The 19,417-nt window shown below is 36.7% G+C and overlaps 1 protein-coding gene across 6 annotated transcripts in view; it reads left to right on the forward strand.

The window, feature by feature from the left end:
• Positions 1-19,417, forward strand: part of ASXL2 (ASXL transcriptional regulator 2) — a 147,578-nt gene that overhangs the window by 117,695 nt on the left and 10,466 nt on the right. For all 6 annotated transcript variants that reach the window (XM_057497362.1, XM_036881626.2, XM_057497360.1 and 3 more), the window contains 4 exons: positions 2,550-2,713; positions 8,506-8,602; positions 11,058-11,163; positions 12,992-13,703. In XM_057497362.1, coding sequence (XP_057353345.1) covers positions 2,550-2,713; positions 8,506-8,602; positions 11,058-11,163; positions 12,992-13,703 — 1,079 coding nt within the window. The remainder of the gene's footprint in view (positions 1-2,549; positions 2,714-8,505; positions 8,603-11,057; positions 11,164-12,991; positions 13,704-19,417) is intronic.

The following is a 19,417-nucleotide window of genomic DNA, read 5'->3' on the forward strand; positions in this document are numbered from 1 at the left end:
TGCTACTGTGCATGTTTAATTCTTAAAGGTAACTTTTTACCTCCCAGTTTTATTGAGATACAGTTTATATATAACATTGTATTTGTTTTAGGTGTATTATGTGATGATTTGATATATGTATATATTGCAATATGATTACCACAGTAAGTTTAATTAACATACATCATCTCACATAGCTCAGTTTTTCTTCCCTTGTGATGAGAACTTTTAAGATCTACTTTTAGCAAAGAAAAAAAAATCTTGATTTTTCTCCAAAACGATGGAAGTCATTATAACAGTAAATGGCTAAAGCATTGATCTGCTCTATCTGGGACTTAAACATTCTCTGACATTTTTGTTCTTTGTTTTTAATCTCACAAATCAGCTCTAGAATGCTATTGTTTCATACACAGTGTTGATAATAGATTTATCTACATATTTACCATTCTCCATTGTATTCCAGCTCACCCTTCTGCAATCATTTCCCTTTTTGTAGTATAATATTTTAAGAACTTTATTTAGAGGAAGTCTCTTGGTAGTAAATGCTCTCAACTTTTGTTTATCTCCATAAATTTTTTTTGTTGTTGTTCATTCTTGAGGGAGAGTTTGGTATACAAATCATTATAGGTTGATTATTTTCTCTGAACATTTTATAGTTATTATCCATTTTGCTCTGAATTCCTTTGTTAAGAAACTTGCTGTTGATTACAATATAAGTTGGTCACAGGGACAGTAGTACAGCACAGAGAATACAGTTAATGATTCTGTAACATCTTAATACGTTGATATATGGTGACCACACTAAAGGAGGTGAGGATTTAATAATATGGGTAACTATTGAACCACTATATTGTATATTTGAAACCAACATAAGATTGTATATCAATGATACTTTAATAAAGTAAAAATAACAGCAAAAAAGAAGCTTGCTGTTATTCTGTTATTCCTTTTTATGAATTCTTTCTTTATGGATGCTTTCAACATATTGTTTTGATCTTCGATAAATAGTCTTATTAAACTGGATCTAAATGTGGGTTTCTTTTTATACTGTTTTGAATATGTTATGCTTCTAAATCTTTAGGTTGTGGTTTTCATCAGTTCTGGTAAATGTACTACTGTCAGTTCTTTTAATAGTGCCTTTTTTCCATTCTCTTAATATTGTACTTTTGGGTCTCCAATCAAGCATATATTAGAGACCTTCTCATCCTGTCCATTCATAGTATCTGATTTCAGCAATTCTTATTCTACATTTGTAAATGCCCCATTAATTTAGTCTCTGTGTTCATTCCTGGTTATTTGATTCTCATCTTAACAATTACATTCTTTATTTCTTTAGTCATTTTATACTATATATATATGACGCTTTCAGTGATAGCAGTACTTATAGGGCTAAGCTTTTATTTCTGGTTTATGCTGACTCTGTCCTAGTTGTATACTTCTAGTTTGTCAGGATAATCTTTGGGAGTAGTGCTGGACTTTAATTTGTAGGACTCATATGAGCCTAACTGAAGGGAAACTTTTCCTCTTAAGAGAGTTTATGTTTGCTTGTGCATCAGCCAGGAGCCAGAGGTTATCCAGGATTGTGTAGCTTTGTGCAAGTATTTCTAAGGGTAGAATTTCTGGGTCCTACATTCCTATGTTCATTAAAATTTTTTTGCTGTGTATTCAGTTTTCTAATAAGATTATACTAATTTCAGCCCCACAAGCAGAATTTGAAAGTGGTTTTGCTTTTTCCCTGCATAATCCCATCACTGTTCAATATTTGTTTGCCATTTTAGACAAAAAAAAATTTTTCATTGGTTTTAATGGCATTTCTTTAAATACTAATACCTTAGCATCTGTCTATGGCTTATCAACTATGAATTGCCTGATATTCCCTTTGCTCATTTTACTCTTGGTGGTATTTGTCTTTTTCATATTGATTTCTAGATGAACTTTTAATGTGAAGAATAGTAACCTTTTCTGGCTTGCAATTTTTTTTCCTATGTTAGTCTTTTGTTTACATATATTTTTGCTATTTACATTTTAAACCTTTGTGTACTCAATTCTGTCAGTCTCTTGAAAGACATAACGTCATTGTGAACAGGTTTCTTGAAAACTGCCAACTTACTCAAACATAACATTTCTACATAATGCAAAATAAAATTGGTGGAAAAAAATTCTCATGGGAAGGGAAGAAGTGCCTCAATCTGATTTTTATATAGACTTAAATTTTTCTTAACTCATTCTGTACATGTATCATTTATTAAAAACTTCCTCAGTCCCATTTGGAAAATAATCAAGTCTCAAATGCAAGATGTACTTTTAGTATGGTAAAAGATCCACTTTTTACAAAACATTTTCTGTTTTTGCAGAGAAGAGAAATTATATTCTTTTATCCCATATGAATGAACAAAACTTGCTTTGTTAATCTTAGAAGAAATTTCTAAGAACCTTAAATTGTTACCTTCTTCATAGTGTGATATTTAAATTACCAACAAGTGTGGGTTTTTTGCACTGCAGGGCAAACTATATTTTAGATAGAAACAGTAGTGTGAAGGAGGCACAAATGATTCTTCTCATTTTTGTAGGGCAAATGAAGAGGACTAAATGTGCTGAAATTGATGTTGAGACACCAGACTCCATTCTGGTCAATACAAATCTGCGAGCATTGATCAACAAACACACCTTTTCAGTCCTTCCTGGAGATTGCCAACAGCGACTGCTTTTACTACTTCCAGAGGTGGATCGACAGGTGTGTTATTTCAAGCATAAGCAGTGTTATAACCCTCTGAGGCTTGCTTTACTCATCCCCTTCAGAATTCTTTAAGACTTTTAAAGTAGCTTTGTATGTGCACCTGTAAAGAAGTGGTATCAAGGGTACTAAAGAAGAAATAAGATTATTTGTATTGTAAGTGTTTATTATAGATTTGCCCTGTAAGGCTTATAAAGGGAAAAAACTCTTTATCAGAATGTCAAGATTATGGAATAAAATTTGTCTAGTTATCATATTAGTATGTAAGCTTCCACAGAACACAGTTCAGGAGGAAGAGTTGTCTTGTTTAAGACATTAAACAGGGGTTTTTGAATGGGTTCTTTGAAGTGATTAAGAATGTTAAATATTTTCATTCTTTTGTTAAATTTTTCTAAAATATCTATTGCTTTTGTAATAACTTAAAAAACCCAATATAAGTTATACTCTCTTTTTTAAAAAGAAACACCAGAGGTTTGGGAATAGTCTAGGTAGGGATCAGAGAGATTTAGCTTAATCAGGAATAAGGTCAAGATACGAGACCTAGGCTTTTATCAAAGACAGAGTGACCAGCAAGTCACTCCCCCTTCTGCTCTTCTGTTTCCTTTTCTGCAAAAGTAAGGTAGGACCAGCATGATTTTCAAGGTTTATTTAATTCTGAGATTTTTTTTTTTTAATTCATGATTTCCAAACACCTCTGCCTTCTAAGTAATCTGATAGCCCACTCCTCTTTTTTGCTAATCATAAAAACAAGATGAGAGAGGTGTTTTCCCTAGTTTATAGTGAGAGATTAATGGAAAATAAGTTAACTATACAAATCATCATAGTTAATTGACTATAAAGTCAAAACTAAATCTAATTCTGAAAATCATCTTACTACTAGACCATACCGATATCATTTCCATAGTGCTGTGAATCAGCACATGTGAAAGCAGGTCAGATTCCATTTCCAGGGAATCCAATAAGTCAGGGACACTACCAGCAGTAGGAACAAGGAAATAAAACTGATCCTTCCCAGCAGCTGCTTTTCCCACCTTGGCTCTTGGAGAAATCGTAACTTTGGGGATGCCCAGTTTTTGGTTAGAATGTTAGGAGACTGATACTTCAGCGGAGTTTTTAGAGAAGTTTTCTTGTTGGGGATTGCTCTTATCTCATTTAAAGACTCAGGTTATTAGGTTGGGAATAATAATACAGGACCTAACTGAGGGCCTCTCTGTAGAACTCTTGTGCAGGTGTCTCAGAACTTTCTTGACTAATGGCCCTTATCCTCTCTCAGGAGGATTGCCACATGTGATTTTAGAATTAAAGGGGCTATCTATTCGACTTCCCATACAGTGCAGTCATGTGGAGTATTCTTTTTTTTGTTGTTGTTATCATTAATCTACAATTACATGAAGAACATTATGTTTACTAGACTCCCCCCATCATCAAGTCTCCCCCACCCCCCACATTACAGTCATTGTCCAACAGGTAGTAAGATGTTGTAGAATCACTACTTGTCTTCACTGTGTTGCACAGCCCTCCCCATGCGCCGCCCCCCCATATTATACATGCTAATCGTAATGCCCCTTTTCTTTTTTCCCACCCTTATCCCTCCCTTCCCTCCCATCCTCCCTAGTTCCTTTCCCTTTGGTAACTGTTAGTCCATTCTTGGTTTCTGTGAGTCTGCTACTGTTTTGTTCCTTCAGTTTTTCTTTGTTCTCATACTCCACATGTGAGTGAAATTATTTGATACTTGTCTTTCTCCACCTGGCTTATTTCACTGAGCATAATACCCTCTAGCTCCATCCATGTTGTTCCAAATGGTAGGATTTGTTTTCTTCTTATGGCTGAATAAAGTCCCACTGTGTATATGTACCACATCTTCTTTATCCATTCATCTATTGATGGACACTTAGGTTGCTTCCATTTCTTGGCTATTGTAAATGGTGCTGTGATAAACATAGGGGTGCATCTGTCTTTTTCAAACTGGGCTGCTGCATTCTTAGGGTAAATTCCTAAAAGTGGAATTCCTGAGTCAAATAGTATGTCTATTTTGAGCTTTTTGAGGAACCTCCCTACTGCTTTCCCCAATGGTTGAACTAATTTACATTCCCACCAACAGTGTAGGAGGGTTCCCCTTTCTCCACAACCTCGCCAACATTTGTTGTTGTTTATCTTTTGGATGGTGGCGATCCTTACTGGTGTGAGGTGATATCTCATTGTGGTTTTATTTTGCATTTCTCTGATAACTAGCGATGTGGAGCATCTTTTCATGTGTCTGTTGGCCATCTGAATTTCTTCTTTGGAGAACTGTCTGTTCAGCTCCTCTGCCCATTTTTTAATTGGATTATTTGCTTTTTGTTTGTTGAGGAGCATGAGCTCTTTATATATTTTGGATGTCAAGTCTTTATTGGATCTGTCATTTACGAAAATATTCTCCCATACTGTAGGGTACCTTTTTGTTCTATTGATGGTGTCCTTTGCTGTATAGAAGCTTTTCAGCTTGATATAGTCCCACTTGTTCATTTTTGCCTTTGTTTCCCTTGCCCGGGGAGATATGTTCATGAAGAAGTCACTCATGTTTATGTCCATGAGATTTTTGCCTTTGTTTTTTTCTAAGAGTTTAATGGTTTCGTGACTTACATTCAGGTCTTTGGTCCATTTCGAATTTACTTTTGTGTATGGGGTTAGACAGTGATCCAGTTTCATTCTCTTACATGTAGCTGTCCAGTTTTGCCAGCACCATCTGTTGAAGAGACTGTCATTTCCCCATTGTATGTCCATGGCTCCTTTATCGAATATTAATTGACCATTATATGTTTGGGTTAATGTCTGGAGTCTCTAATCTGTTCCACTGGTCTGTGGCTCTGTTCTTGTGCCAGTACCAAATTGTCTTGATTACTATGGCTTTGTAGTAGAGCTTGAAGTTGGGGAGTGAGATCCCCCCCACTTTATTCTTCTTTCTCAGGATTGCTTTGGCTATTCGGGGTCTTTGGTGTTTCCATATGAATTTTTGAACTATTCCAGTTCGTTGAAGAATGTTGTTGGTAATTTGATAGGGATCGCATCAAATCTGTTATTGCTTTGGGCAGGATGGCCAGTTTGACGATATTAATTCTTCCTAGCCAAGAGCATGGGATGAGTTTCCATTTGTTAGTGTCCTCTTTAATTTCTCTTAAGAGTGTCTTGTAGTTTTCAGGGTATAGGTCTTTCACTTCCTTGGTTAGGTTTATTCCTAGGTATTTTATTCTTTTTGATGCAATTGTGAATGCAGTTGTTTTCCTGGTTTCTCTTTCTATTGGTTCATTGTTAGTGTATAGGAAAGCCACAGATTTCTGTGTGTTAATTTTGTATCCTGCAACTTTGCTGTATTCCGATATCAGTTCTAGTATTTTTGGAGTAGTCTTTGTGTGGAGTATTCTTAATAAGGAGGTTGGTTGGCCTGTCTTTGTCAGTTATTATGGTGGGAGCACGCAGTAATCTGAGTAAGACTGGCCTAAAAAATAGTATGGAGTTCCAATAAAGTGAAATAAAACTTCACTGTCAGATGAAAATTGGCTTGTAAAGAATTCTGGTTATTGCTAGGGTTATATGTTGTCAACCACGTTTCACTGTATGATGTGCCCAGCAATGGGCAGTAGAAAAACATTTAGACCAGAGAAAAGAATAAGGGAGGGGAGTGAATTAAAACACCTCTCTTCACATATATTTGAAGGTCTATCTTATGGAAAAAGTAAACTCTGTTTCTCTAAAAAGCAGTTTCTGGGGTTAAAATAACATTTTTTAAAAACAGAGCTGTTAAACTGTGGAATGGATTGACTTGGGTTGGAGTAACTTGCTCATTATTGGAATATTCAGGCAGAGATTGGATGACCTGTTCTCCTCGTAGGGAAGCCTGTTACCCCTCTGTAAACTCTCTGGAATATGAATCAATAGTCAGCCAATTGTAGCCTGTGGGCCAATTTCAGCCCACTGCCTTGTTTCTGTAAATAGAGTTTTATTGGTACACAGCCATTCCCATTAGTCTACATATCATCTATAGCCGCTTTGTGCTAAAATGGCAGAGTTAAGTAGTTCCAACAGAGGCCAAAGTCTAAAATATTTGCACTCTACTCTTAACAGAAAAAGTTTGCCAATTTCTGCTTTTGAGCTAGAGACAAATAATGTTGGCCCAGGTAGGTTTAGAAAGTAAAGTGGATTGAGAAGTGTTCTCAATACCTAGGATGTCCAAATAGATACCTAATTTTTCTTCAAAAAACTGTTTTTGACTTAAAACTTATATTTATGTTTTAATCCATCTAAAAAGGTTTTTTTGTATTGCTCTGAAATTGGGGTTCATCTTTGTTTTCTACTGACTGTTCATCCCAGCACTACATATTTATATAACCGTTTTTCCTTCCATTTGAAATCCCATCATCGTTACATATTCTATTCATTTCTGCGCAGCATGTGTTTATAGGTGCTCTCTCCTCTTCTGGTTATTTCTTTGTGCACTCTAATGCCTGTGATAATAGTTTTGATTGCAGTGGCTTTGTATGTAGTATATTTAAGAATTGGAAAGGCAGTTGCCCCCTCTTGCTTTTTTTTTTCCATATGAACATTAAGGTCATTATATTAATAAAAAATCTGCAGAGGAATCTTATAGAAATGTAGATACTAACTTTGAGGAGAATGGCAATTTTATTAAGGTCTTCCATCCAAGTTTTTTTAGATGTTGTGTTTTATGCCCTTTATTAAGATTTTATGGTTTTAAACCAAGATAGGAAATCCAAAATCTCTAATATAAAGAAAAATCTTAAAAACTTTTGGCAGGATATCACAAATCAAGTCAGTAGACAGATTGGGGGAAATATATTTAACATCTGTGACAGTTTTGCTGTGAATGATATATAAAGGGTTCTCGCAAATTGATAATAAAAATAAGCAGCCCTGTAGAAAAATGAGCAAATTATAGGAATTGGCATTCACAAGATTGCAAAACTAAATATTCAACAAACATACAAAAGATGTACTGAACTCAAATAGTCAGGAGAAAAGAAATTTTTACCATTTCAAACTTACTAGAGTAGCAAAAATTAAATAGCCTGTTAACATCTACAGTTTGCAGGGTATAGAGTATGCTCTTATATTTCTAGTAGAAATGTGAATTGTTTAAGCCTTTTTGGAAAATTATAATAGTTACACACACAAATATTTCTCTGCTGTCAGAACATACCCCATAGAAATAAAAGCACTAGTATTTTAACTTTCACCAGAATGCTTATTGCAGCTTGGTTGATTATGGGAAAACAGTGAAAACAAAGCATATGTTTATGGTTAGGAAATTAATAAATGAATTGAAGAATATTCATACAATGAAATAAGATGCAGCTATTATAAAGGAGCTAATATTATGCCAGTTAATTTGGAGAGACTTCCATAGTATGTTATATGAGAAAAATAAGATTCAAAGCAGTGTATATAACTTGGTGACAGTTCTATAAAACAAATAGTAAATCACTCAGGGGAAAAAGAACCTCTCACATGTATTTATTTGTTAGCAGATGATTCTTTGAGTATCATCAGTCAGTGGGAAATGGGATTGAAAGGAGAGGAATAAGGGAGGGGAGATAAACAGGAAGGGAAGTTTTTAGAAAAAAATGATAACTACATTATAAAACAGAAGTGTTCATAATAATCAGCAATGGTATGAAAAGAATTGTGTTTCTGTAAAATTTAATGTGCATACATTCTTTTCTGAAAAGAAAGGACAAATTCCACATGATACATTTGTCTTTCTTTGTATGCTTTCCTTGGCTTATTCTTTGACCCAGGTTGGTCCAGATGGTCTGATGAAGTTAAATGGCTCAGCCCTTAACAATGAGTTCTTCACTTCAGCAGCCCAAGGCTGGAAGGAAAGACTCTCAGAAGGTAAGTGTTCTTCCTTGGGTGTCTCCTAAGATATGTATGTACTTGGAGCCACTATGAGGGCATAGTGGCACCTCTGCACCTCAGTGACTATTTGAGCGATTTTGGAAGGCAAAGAAAGCAGAGGATGGCTCCATAGGGTAGAACTAGCTGTTCTTTCAAAATACATTTCTAGACTTCTATCTGCAGCCTGTATAGCCAGGTTTGGCCACAGATGGAGTTCAACAATGTGTTCTTTAAGGATTTAAAGTCACCTGGTTAATTATAAGCACAGGTTTTTAGGTCCTGTTCCTAAAGATTCTGATTCAGTGATTGTAGGTTAATGCTTAGGAATCAAAATTTTAATAAACTCCCGAAAAGCAGAGTGTAGAATTATTTTATGGTGCTATAATTGTGGTTTGGTAAGCAGTGAGATAACCTCTTTGTTAGTGCCCAACCTCAGTGAAACTAACAGTAGAGAGAGTCAATAACAACTATTTGTAAAGCAGTCTTTATTGAGAAATGTTTCACATGCTATAAAGTTCACCTGTTTGAAGTACACAGTTCAGTGGCAGTCAAAATGTTTGAACAAGTATGGATCCTGGCTGAAAGTGACTGCCTGTGGCCACTCATTTACCGTGTTGATAATTCTGACCTAACAAACTTACTGAGGGTGAATTTTGAAGTATGAAGAAGTGGTTGATGATTGCATTTGCACAGCATGTAGTGGCAGTCACTGTTTGCAGCTTTTAACCCTGACTGCTCGTTCTAGTCACCCGTGGTGTTTTTAAAACTACTGGTGCCCAGGCCCCACTCTCAGTAATTTGTTTTAATCATTGTAGGATGGTGCCTGAGCTTCAGTGGGGTTCTGTATTTGTTTTTTTTAATCTCCCCAAGTGATTCTACTAGGTAGCCATTATTGAAACCAGTGGCTGTATTATTTTTATTCAAATATTGTTTATTCTTTCGTACACATGGAGTACAGACTAACATTTGAAAAGTTATACCAAGTTAAGCCAAGGAATAGCTTAAAACAAGTATGAGGAGCTTTAAAATAAATGTATCTATAAGGAGAGCATTAGGAATGCTGTTCATTGCTTAATTTGTGTCAGATCTCTGACAGTGAGAGTTGATTGATCAGCTAATTAATATCTGTATTGTTCATTACAATTGTTGACTCTTCCCTTCCTGTTTTCTTTTTAGGGCAAATTCTGTGTAGAAGAGATTTTTTGTTGATTATCTTGGTCCTTTTTTTTTTCTTAAAGATTTTTTTGTGCAGAAGCTCCTTTTTTCTAAAAGAATTGAAATCCCATAAGCACTTTAAAACATACCCATTACCAGTACCTATCTTTAAGAATAATTTAGTAAAAGAATATGTCTTTCTGTTTTTTAAAGTAGGTGTTATATTATACCTTAACTGTAATCAGAGGTTTCTTTACATCTGAGCAGTCCCTGTGATTGTATATTATGAGCAGCAAAAACAACACTGTACATGTGTGAACAGAGTTCAGTATTTTTTATTCCTAATTCTATCATGTACAGTAGACTCAACAAAAGAGCAGAAGTTCTGGGTTGGATTCTGACAGCCAGATCCCTCTTTTCCTCCTCATATGCCCAGGACTGTGATATCCATTATCCTGTAACATTTTCAATTCCCTCTTCTTACTACCAGGTCTTAAACTTCAAGTATGCCATTTCTGTCTCTTATTCTCTGATGTCCTGGGTATTAGAGTATAAAAGGGAACAGCCTTTCTGAGCCACAAGTTTGAAGGTGGCCTTCCATCTACATTCAGTGTTCTCTGCTGATTGAGTGGGATTGAGGTGGTTGGTAGTATATGCAAATAAATGGCATATTCAGGGTAGCCAGGTATTTGGCATATTAAGTGTCTTGTTGCTAGGGCACTAGACTGGTACAATTTCTGGAACAATTAGAACTAAACTGACAGCTTCAGAGTCACTGCCTACCTTTTTACTGGAGACTCAAATGCCTTTAAGTGGTGCCTCAGCTATTCATTATGCATTTAGATATGAAAGGACTAAAATACAACTTGCCTTGGAAAAACAGAACTTTAAAATAATAAAATGTCCAGTGGCATTATTTACTGAAAGCACATAACTATTTCTTCACTGGAAAAGAAATGACAAATTCAAGGTTAGTGTTAAAAAAATCTATAGGGAATATGATATTTGGAGCAGGAGGGAGGTACTACAGGGAAAGCCCAGAGAAAAGGCCCAGTTGACCAAAGTACTCAGTTGAGTACTCAAAATACATGGAGGGGTGTGCAAGTATTTTTATCTCACCTAGTGGCACTTAGATACTCCCTTACTGTGAGGAACTTTGGGAGATTTCTGTTGACTTCACATGATAGTATTCTAACTCATGTTGTCAGTCTTCCATGATTTACAAATAATTGAAAGTTGCAAACATCGTATTTCTATTGAGTATCTTTTTCCTTTTTTTCCTTTTTGTACATTACAGGTGAGTTTACACCTGAGATGCAGGTGAGAATTCGACAAGAGATTGAGAAGGAGAAAAAAGTAGAACCATGGAAAGAACAATTCTTTGAAAGCTACTATGGTCAGAGGTAATATCAAGACAGGTTCTGTAAACCAGATGTTAATTCCAACATACATGTTATATGGTGCTTTATCTTGTTACCTTTCCAGAGAATCTAGTCTTCAACTTCCTTCTATTTTTTTCACCAGTTTTTCTTTATGAAGAAATTTTTTTCTTGTTATGAATCTCAAGTGCACAGAATTCATAATCCTTGACTCAACACATTACCACTGTGGGTGGGATGATTTCTTTTAAAAAAGAAGAAAAAGATTTTATAATCTTGAATTAGAGTCCCTTTCTTTGAATAGATTGGCTTTTCTTCCAGTAACTTTGTAAGGACACTGATGTTCTTTACATTTTTTATAGTAGTTAATTATCCTACGATCTCTCTCTTACCCAGAATCACTAAGGAATGCTGTGGTATGGACCATTATATCCAAATGTGTAATTAAATAACCTTGCCTCTCTAGAAGGCACTCTGGGTGGTATGAATAGCTGAATCAAGATACAAACCCTGTTCTCAAGGGGCTGTAGTCTAAATCAGTTTTTAACAAGAAATGATATCTTAATGGGGACATTTAAATAGATGACAGTTGAGCTGTGTTTGAAGCCTTGTTAGTCTCCCTTCTTTTCTTCTACATATCTAATGGCTGCCCTTAAAGAGACTCCATACCACAGCTTGAGACCTAATGGCCTTTTGCCTTATCTCCAAGTAGTGTTCATCGATCCCCTTCTTGGTCATTTAGGAAGTGATTTCTATTAAGATTAAGAGTCTCATAACACTGACTTTCTACATTCTTGGTATGAGCTTTGAGCTTTTCTCTGTAGAAGTAATGGTGTATACATTTAGACATAGGTAGCAGTTATTCTATAAATATTGTTCATTTCCTTCTTATTAGGCAGATAGAGCATTATAGCAATTCATAGGCCTTTCTGTTTTCAGCTGTTATTTTTTGTCAGCTTTGAAAGAAGGGACTGTCTGACTACTGTGCAGTTGTGTCCTTAGTCATTCCATTTCAGAGGTGCAGCTCTCATTATTTGAAGTCAGCAAAGAGGGCTACTTTGTTTTTGACTGTTAGTCAATATTCTAAAATATTAGGAGGAGTCTCTATAGTTACCCGTGCAGAGTAGCCTTGCTCTTAGCCAGGCCACACTGTGTAAGTTCCAGTTGGCCTTCATTCTCAGGATCACTCAGACTTTTAATTTTAATCCTCAATCTCAGAATTTTAGAGCTATACCAAGTGAAATTTAAACAGATGTTTCCAAAAACTCAATTAAAATTCTCAACCTCTGGAGAACATTGACATCCAACTCCCCTACTATCTCTTCAGGTTTCTTTTGGTTTCCTAGGCTAGCCTTCCTACTAGTACTGCAGAGCAGAGTTGATCAGAGTTCAAACCCACAGTCTCAGGGTGCATGGGTTTTGGCCTTCTGTCATTTCCCTTGTGGGTAGTGTGTAATGCTTACCTCTGGTCAGTGTAGCCCCTTTGTAAGCAGAAGTAATAATAGTTGCTAACATTATTGAGCTTTTTTTTATTATACACTAGATACTGTTCTAAGTATTTTACATGTGTTAACTTAGTTAATCATGCATAGCAATACTATGAGGGGACTATAGTGTACAGTGGAAGAAACTGAGGTACAGAAGGCTAGTCAGTATCAGAGCCAGGATTTGAATCCAGCTTCTGGCTCCAGAACCTTCAGCATCATCACCACCATCTGCTGCTACTACTAACAGTGATGATAATATATGAAGAATGCCTGCTATGTTTCAGGGGTCCTTCTAGGCATTGCCATGTGCCATTATCTCATAATGCCTTCAATAACATGGGCTATTTCTTTCTTACACCTTTTAGTTCTGGCCTGAGCCTTGAGGATTCAAAGAAATTGACAGCATCACCCAGTGATCCCAAAGTAAAGAAAACCCTGGCTGAGCAACCAAAATCCATGCTTCCTTCCGAGGCCTCTCCTGTCAGTATAGTCCCAGTAATTCCCCAATTAGAGTCTAAAGAAGTCATGCAGATGTCATCACCAGTCAGAAAAGAAGAGCACGAAAGCCAAGACAAGGTGCAGCCAAACTCCAAATCCACAGAGCCCCTACTTTGCTCTTCTAGCAGTACAAATGAGCTTAGCAGTGTTTTCCCCACCAAGTGCCCAAAGGATGAGGACCGCTTGGAGCAGAAGCCAGTTGCCTCTGCTGAACAGGAGTCTGAGAAAGAGAATCATCTCACTGCAACTTCAAATTATATCAAAAATGAAAGCCAAGAAGCTTTAGTTACATCCCCAAGCAAACCCAAGAGTCCTGGGGTGGAAAAACCAATAGTGAAGCCCGTGGAAGCAAGTCCACAGGAGCCCACTGTGAAAGAGCCTTCATCAGCTCTGGTTGATCACAGCCCAGAGAGTCTCAAGAGGAAATCTTCTCTCATCCAAGAAGAGGCCCCTCTGAGCTGGGAGAAAAGGCCACGTGTCACTGAGAATCGCCAACACCAGCAGCCATTTCAAATCTCGCCACAGCCCTTTCTCAATAGAGGGGACAGGATCCAGGTGCGAAAAGTACCTCCTCTCAAGGTAAGAGAGTGGGAAGAAGTGAAATAGAGAGAGAGTTTGAACAATAAGGTAACAGTCATACCTACTAAATTTTCAGTAATTTGTGGTATTTCTTAATGCAGAAGCAGTTGTATATATTTGACATGCATGTGATTTTGGTCTTATATGAATAAAAGTATTACCAAACAGGAATTTAGGACTGCATTCCTACAGGTCTTCATTGGTGTTTGAAGAAGTAAGGTACCTGGATGTCTAATGTAAACCACCTCCCCTAACCCCTGCTGGCTACTCTTGTATCTTGAGGCAGTTAACAGAAATTATTCCATCTCATATGACAAAATACGAAGTATGATAATAACTGTGAGGAGGCCGTTGGTGTGATCAAGAGGTCATATCTCTGTAACAAGAGTTCTGCTGTTGAAGCATGCCTTGGCCGTTTGCTTCTGCCATAACCAGTTTGATGTTCTATGGATCTAGAACTGCCTTTGGTTCTATCCTCACAAAGGAAATGTGTGTGGCTGCCATGAGTCACCACTGGTTACTGAGGGGTGTTAGTAGATGGAATAGCCTTGTTAAGCTCTGCTGCTTAGGAGTGTCATTAACTTTCATTTTACCCTTATATTGCTTCTCAAATCTACCGAATCCCTACAGTAGTGTTTCTCTCTTAGTACATACAGACAGCATCTAACCAGTAGGGAGCCCTTTAAAACCCAAACACATCTTTACTTCTTATCTAAAGGTTTCTTAAGGTATTCAGTATCCATTTGCAGTCCATGCATTCATTTAATAAATAGCATTTATTGACACTTTTTTATTAGTGGCGTTAATAAGACTTAATACTGTTGTGTCTACTATGAGCCTAGCCACTGGGTAGTATATATCATATTAGGGTATAAATAGAAAAATAAGCCAAAGAGAAATACTTTACCCCCTTTTTTATTTATATTAAATGAAGCAAAGTTCATTCTATCATGAAATGTCCCTTGGAAGCATTCAGTTACTAGCACTGGACCCACTTCATGCACTATGTGACTCCTCTATCTCATTTTGCTTATTTCTATTTGTATGACATTCTCCATTACTTTTTGTTGTTGTTGTTGTTATCATTAATCTACAATTACATGAAGAACATTATGTTCACTAGACTCCCCCCATCACCAAGTCCCCCCAACATACCCCTTCATAGTCACTGTCCATCAGCGTAGTAAGATGCTGTAGAATCACTACTTGTTTCTCTATTGTACAGCCTTCCCCATGCCCCCCCCACATTATGCATGCTAATCGTAATGCCCCCTTTCTTTTTCCCTGCCCTTATACCTCCCTTCCCACCCATCCTCCCCAGTCCCTTTCCCTTTGGTAACTGTTAGTCTATTCTTGGGTTCTGTGAGTCTGCTGCTGTTTTGTTCCTCCAGTTTTTCTTGGTTATTATACTCCACATATGAGTGAAATCATTTGGTATTTGTCTTTCTCCGCCTGGCTTATTTCACTGACCATAATACCCTCTAGCTCCATCCATGTTGTTCCAAATGGTAGGATTTGTTTTCTTCTTATGGCTGAATAATATTCCATTGTGTATTATATGTACCACGTGTTCTTTATCCATTCATCTACTGATGGACACTTAGGTTGCTTCCATTTCTTGGCTATTGTAAATAGTGCTGTGATAAACATAGGGGTGCATCTGTCTTTCTCAAATTGGGCTGCTGCATTCTTAGGGTAAATTCCTAGAAGTGGAATTCCTGGGTCAAATAGTATGTCTATTTTGAGCTTTTTGAGGAACCTCCCTACTGCTTTCCACAATGGTTGAACTAATTTACATTCCCACCAGCAGTGTAGGAGGGTACCCCTTTCTCCACAACCTCGCCAACATTTGTTGTTGGTTATCTTTTGGATGGTGGCGATCCTTACTGGTGTGAGGTGATATCTCATTGTGGTTTTAATTTGCATTTCTCTGAAAGCTAGCGATGTGGAGCATCTTTTCATGTGTCTGTTGGCCATCTGGATTTCTTCTTTGGAGAACTGTCCAGCTCTTCTGCCCATTTTTTAATTGGATTATTTGCTTTTTGTTTGTTGAGGCGCGTGAGCTCTTTATATATTTTGAATGTCAATCCTTTATTGGATCTGTCATTTATGAATATGATCTCCCATACTGTAGGATGCCCTTTTGTTCTATTGATGTTGTCCTTTACTGTACAGAAGCTTTTTAGCTTAATATAGTCCCACTTGTTCATTTTTGCCTTTGTTTCCCTTGCCCAGGGAGATATGTTCATGAAGAAGTCACTCATGTTTATGTCCATGAGATTTTTGCCTTTGTTTTTTTCTAAGAGTTTAATGGTTTCATGACTTACATTCAGGTCTTTGATCCATTTCGAATTTACTTTTGTGTATGGGGTTAGACAGTGATCCAGTTTCATTCTCTTACATGTAGCTGTCCAGTTTTGCCAGCACCATCTGTTGAAGAGACTGTCATTTCCCCATTGTATGTCCATGGCTCCTTTATCGAATATTAATTGACCATATATGTTTGGGTTAATGTCTGGAGTCTCTAATCTGTTCCACTGGTCTGTGGCTCTGTTCTTGTGCCAGTACCAAATTGTCTTAGTTACTGTGGCTTTGTAGTAGAGCTTGAAGTTGGGGAGTGAGATCCCCCCTACTTTATTCTTCTTTCTCAGGATTGCTTTGGCTATTCAGAGTCTTTGGCGTTTCCATATGAATTTTTGAACTATTTGTTCCAGTTCATTAAAGAATGTTGTTGGTAATTTGATAGGGATTGCATCAAATCTGTATATTGCTTTGGGCAGGTTGGCCATTTTGACGATATTAATTCTTCCTAGCCAAGAGCATGGGATGAGTTTCCATTTGTTAGTGTCCTCTTTAATTTCTCTTAAGAGTGTCTTGTAGTTTTCAGGGTATAGGTCTTTCACTTCCTTGGTTAGGTTTATTCCTAGGTATTTTATTCTTTTTGATGCAATTGTGAATGCAATTGTTTTCCTGGTTTCTCTTTCTATTGGTTCATTGTTAGTGTATAGGAAAGCCACAGATTTCTGTGTGTTAATTTTGTATCCTGCAACTTTGCTGAATTCCGATATTAGTTCTAGTAATTTTGGAGTGGAGTCTTTAGGGTTTTTTATGTACAATATCATGTCATCTGCAAATAGTGAGAGTTTTTAACTTCGTCTTTACCAATCTGGATTCCTTGTATTTCTTTGTTTTGTCTAATTGCCATGGCTAGGACCTCCAGTACTATGTTGAATAACATGGGGAGAGTGGGCATCCCTGTCTTGTACCCGATCTCAGAGGAAAAGCTTTCAGCTTCTCGCTATTCAGTATGATGTTGGCTGTGGGTTTTTCATATATGGCCATTATTATGTTAAGGTACTTGCCCTCTATTCCCATTTTGTTGAGAGTTTTTATCATGAATGGATGTTGAATTTTGTTGAATGCTTTTTCAGCACCTATGGAGATGATCATGTGGTTTTTGGCCTTCTTTTTGTTGATGTGGTGGATGATGTTGATGGATTTTCAAATGTTGTACCATCCTTGCATCCCTGTGATGAATCCCACTTGGTCATGGTGTATGATCCTTTTGATGTATTTTCGAATTCGGTTTGCTAATATTTTGTTGAGTATTTTTGCATCTATGTTCATCAGGGATATTGGTCTGTAGTTTTCTTTTTTGGTGGGGTCTTTGCCTGGTTTTGGTATTAGGGTGATGTTGGCTTCATAGAATGAGTTTAGGAGTATTCCCTCCTCTTCTATTTTTTGGAAAACTTTAAGGAAAATAGGTATTACATCTTCTCTGTATGTCTGATAAAATTCCAGTGTAAATCCATCTGGCCCGGCGGTTTTGTTCTTGGGTAGTTTTTTGATTTCCAATTCAGTTTCTTTGCTGGTAATTGGTGTGTTTAGATTTTCTGTTTCTTCCTTAATCAGTCTTGGAAGGTTGTTTTTTTCTAGGAAGTTTTCCATTTTTTCTACGTTTTCCAGCTTGTTAGCATATAGGTTTTCATAGTATTCTCTAATAATTCTTTGTATTTCTGTGGGGTCCGTCGTGATTTTTCCTTTCTTGTTTCTGATTCTTTTGATGTATGTTGATTCTCTTTTTCTCTTATAAGTTTGGCTAGAGGCTTATCTATTTTGTTTATTTTCTCAAAGAACCAGCTCTTGGTTTCACTGATTTTTTTCTATTGCTTTATTCTTCTCAATTTTATTTATTTCTTCTCTGATCTTTATTATGTCCCTCCTGCTGACTTTAGGCCTCATTTTTTCTTCTTTTTCCAATTTCGATAATTGTGACATTAGACTATTCATTTGGGATTGTTCTTTCTTCTTTAAATATGCCTGGATTGCTATATACTTTCCTCTTAAGACTGCTTTCAGTGTGTCCCACAGAAGTTGGGACTTTGTGTTGTTCTCATTTGTTTCCATATATTGCTTGATCTCTATTTTAATTTGGTCGTTGATCCATTGATTATTTAGGAGCATGTTGTTAAGCCTCCATGTGTTTGTGAGCCTTTTTACTTTCTTTGTACAATTTATTTCTAGTTTTATACCTTTGTGGTCTGAAAAGTTGGTTGGTAGAATTTCAATCTTTTGGAATTTACTGAGGCTCTTTTTGTGGCCTAGTATGTGGTCTATTCTGGAGAATGTTCCATGTGCACTTGAGAAGAATGTGTATCCTGTTGCTTTTGGGTGTAGAGTTCTATAGATGTCTATTAGGTGCATCTGTTCTAGTGTGTTGTTCAGTGCCTCTGTGTCCTTACTTATTTTCTGTCCGGTGGATCTGTCCGTTGGAGTGAGTGGTGTGTTGAAGTCTCCTAAAATGAGTGCATTGCATTCTATTTCCTCCTTTAATTCTGTTAGTATTTGTTTCACATATGCTGGTGCTCCTGTATTGGGTGCATATATATTTATAATGGTTATATCCTCTTGTTAGACTGACCCCTATATCATTATGTAGTGTCCTTCTTTATCTTTTGTGACTTTCTTTGTTTTGAAGTCTATTTTGTCTGATACTAGTACTGCAACACCTGCTTTTTTCTCCCTATTGTTTGCATGAAATATCTTTTTCCATCCCTTGACTTTTAGTCTGTGCATATCTTTGGGTTTGAGGTGAGTCTCTTGTAAGCAGCATATAGATGGGTCTTGCTTTTTTATCCATTCTGTTACTCTGTGTCCTTTGATTGGTGCATTCAGTCCATTTACATTTAGGGTAATTATTGAAAGATATGTACTCATTGCCATTGCAGGCTTTAGATTCGTGGTTACCAAAGGTTCAAGGTTAGCTTCTTTAGTATCTTACTATTCAACTTAACTCACTTATTGAGCTGTTATAAACACTGTCTAATGATTCTTTGTCTCCCTTATTCCTCCTCCTCCATTCTTTATATGTTGGGTGTTTTATTCTGTGCTATTTTGTGTTTCCTTTGACTGCTTTTGTGGGTAGTTGATTTTATTTTTTTCCTTTAGTTAAATTTGGTTGGTCCACTTTCTTTGCTGTAATTTTATTTTCTCTGGTGACATCTATTTAGCTGTAGGAGTGCTTCCATCTAGAGCAGTCCCTCTAAGATACCCTGTAGAGGTGGTTTGTGGGAGGCAAATTCCCTCAACTTTTGCTTGTCTGGGAATTGTGTAATCCCTCCTTCATATTTAAATGATAATTGTGCTGGATATAGTATTCTCGGTTTAAGGCCGTTTTGTTTCATTGCATTAAATATATCATGCCTTTCTCTTCT

Source organism: Manis pentadactyla, chromosome 2, assembly GCF_030020395.1.
Source record: "Manis pentadactyla isolate mManPen7 chromosome 2, mManPen7.hap1, whole genome shotgun sequence".
In the NCBI taxonomy this organism is placed as follows: domain Eukaryota; kingdom Metazoa; phylum Chordata; class Mammalia; order Pholidota; family Manidae; genus Manis; species Manis pentadactyla.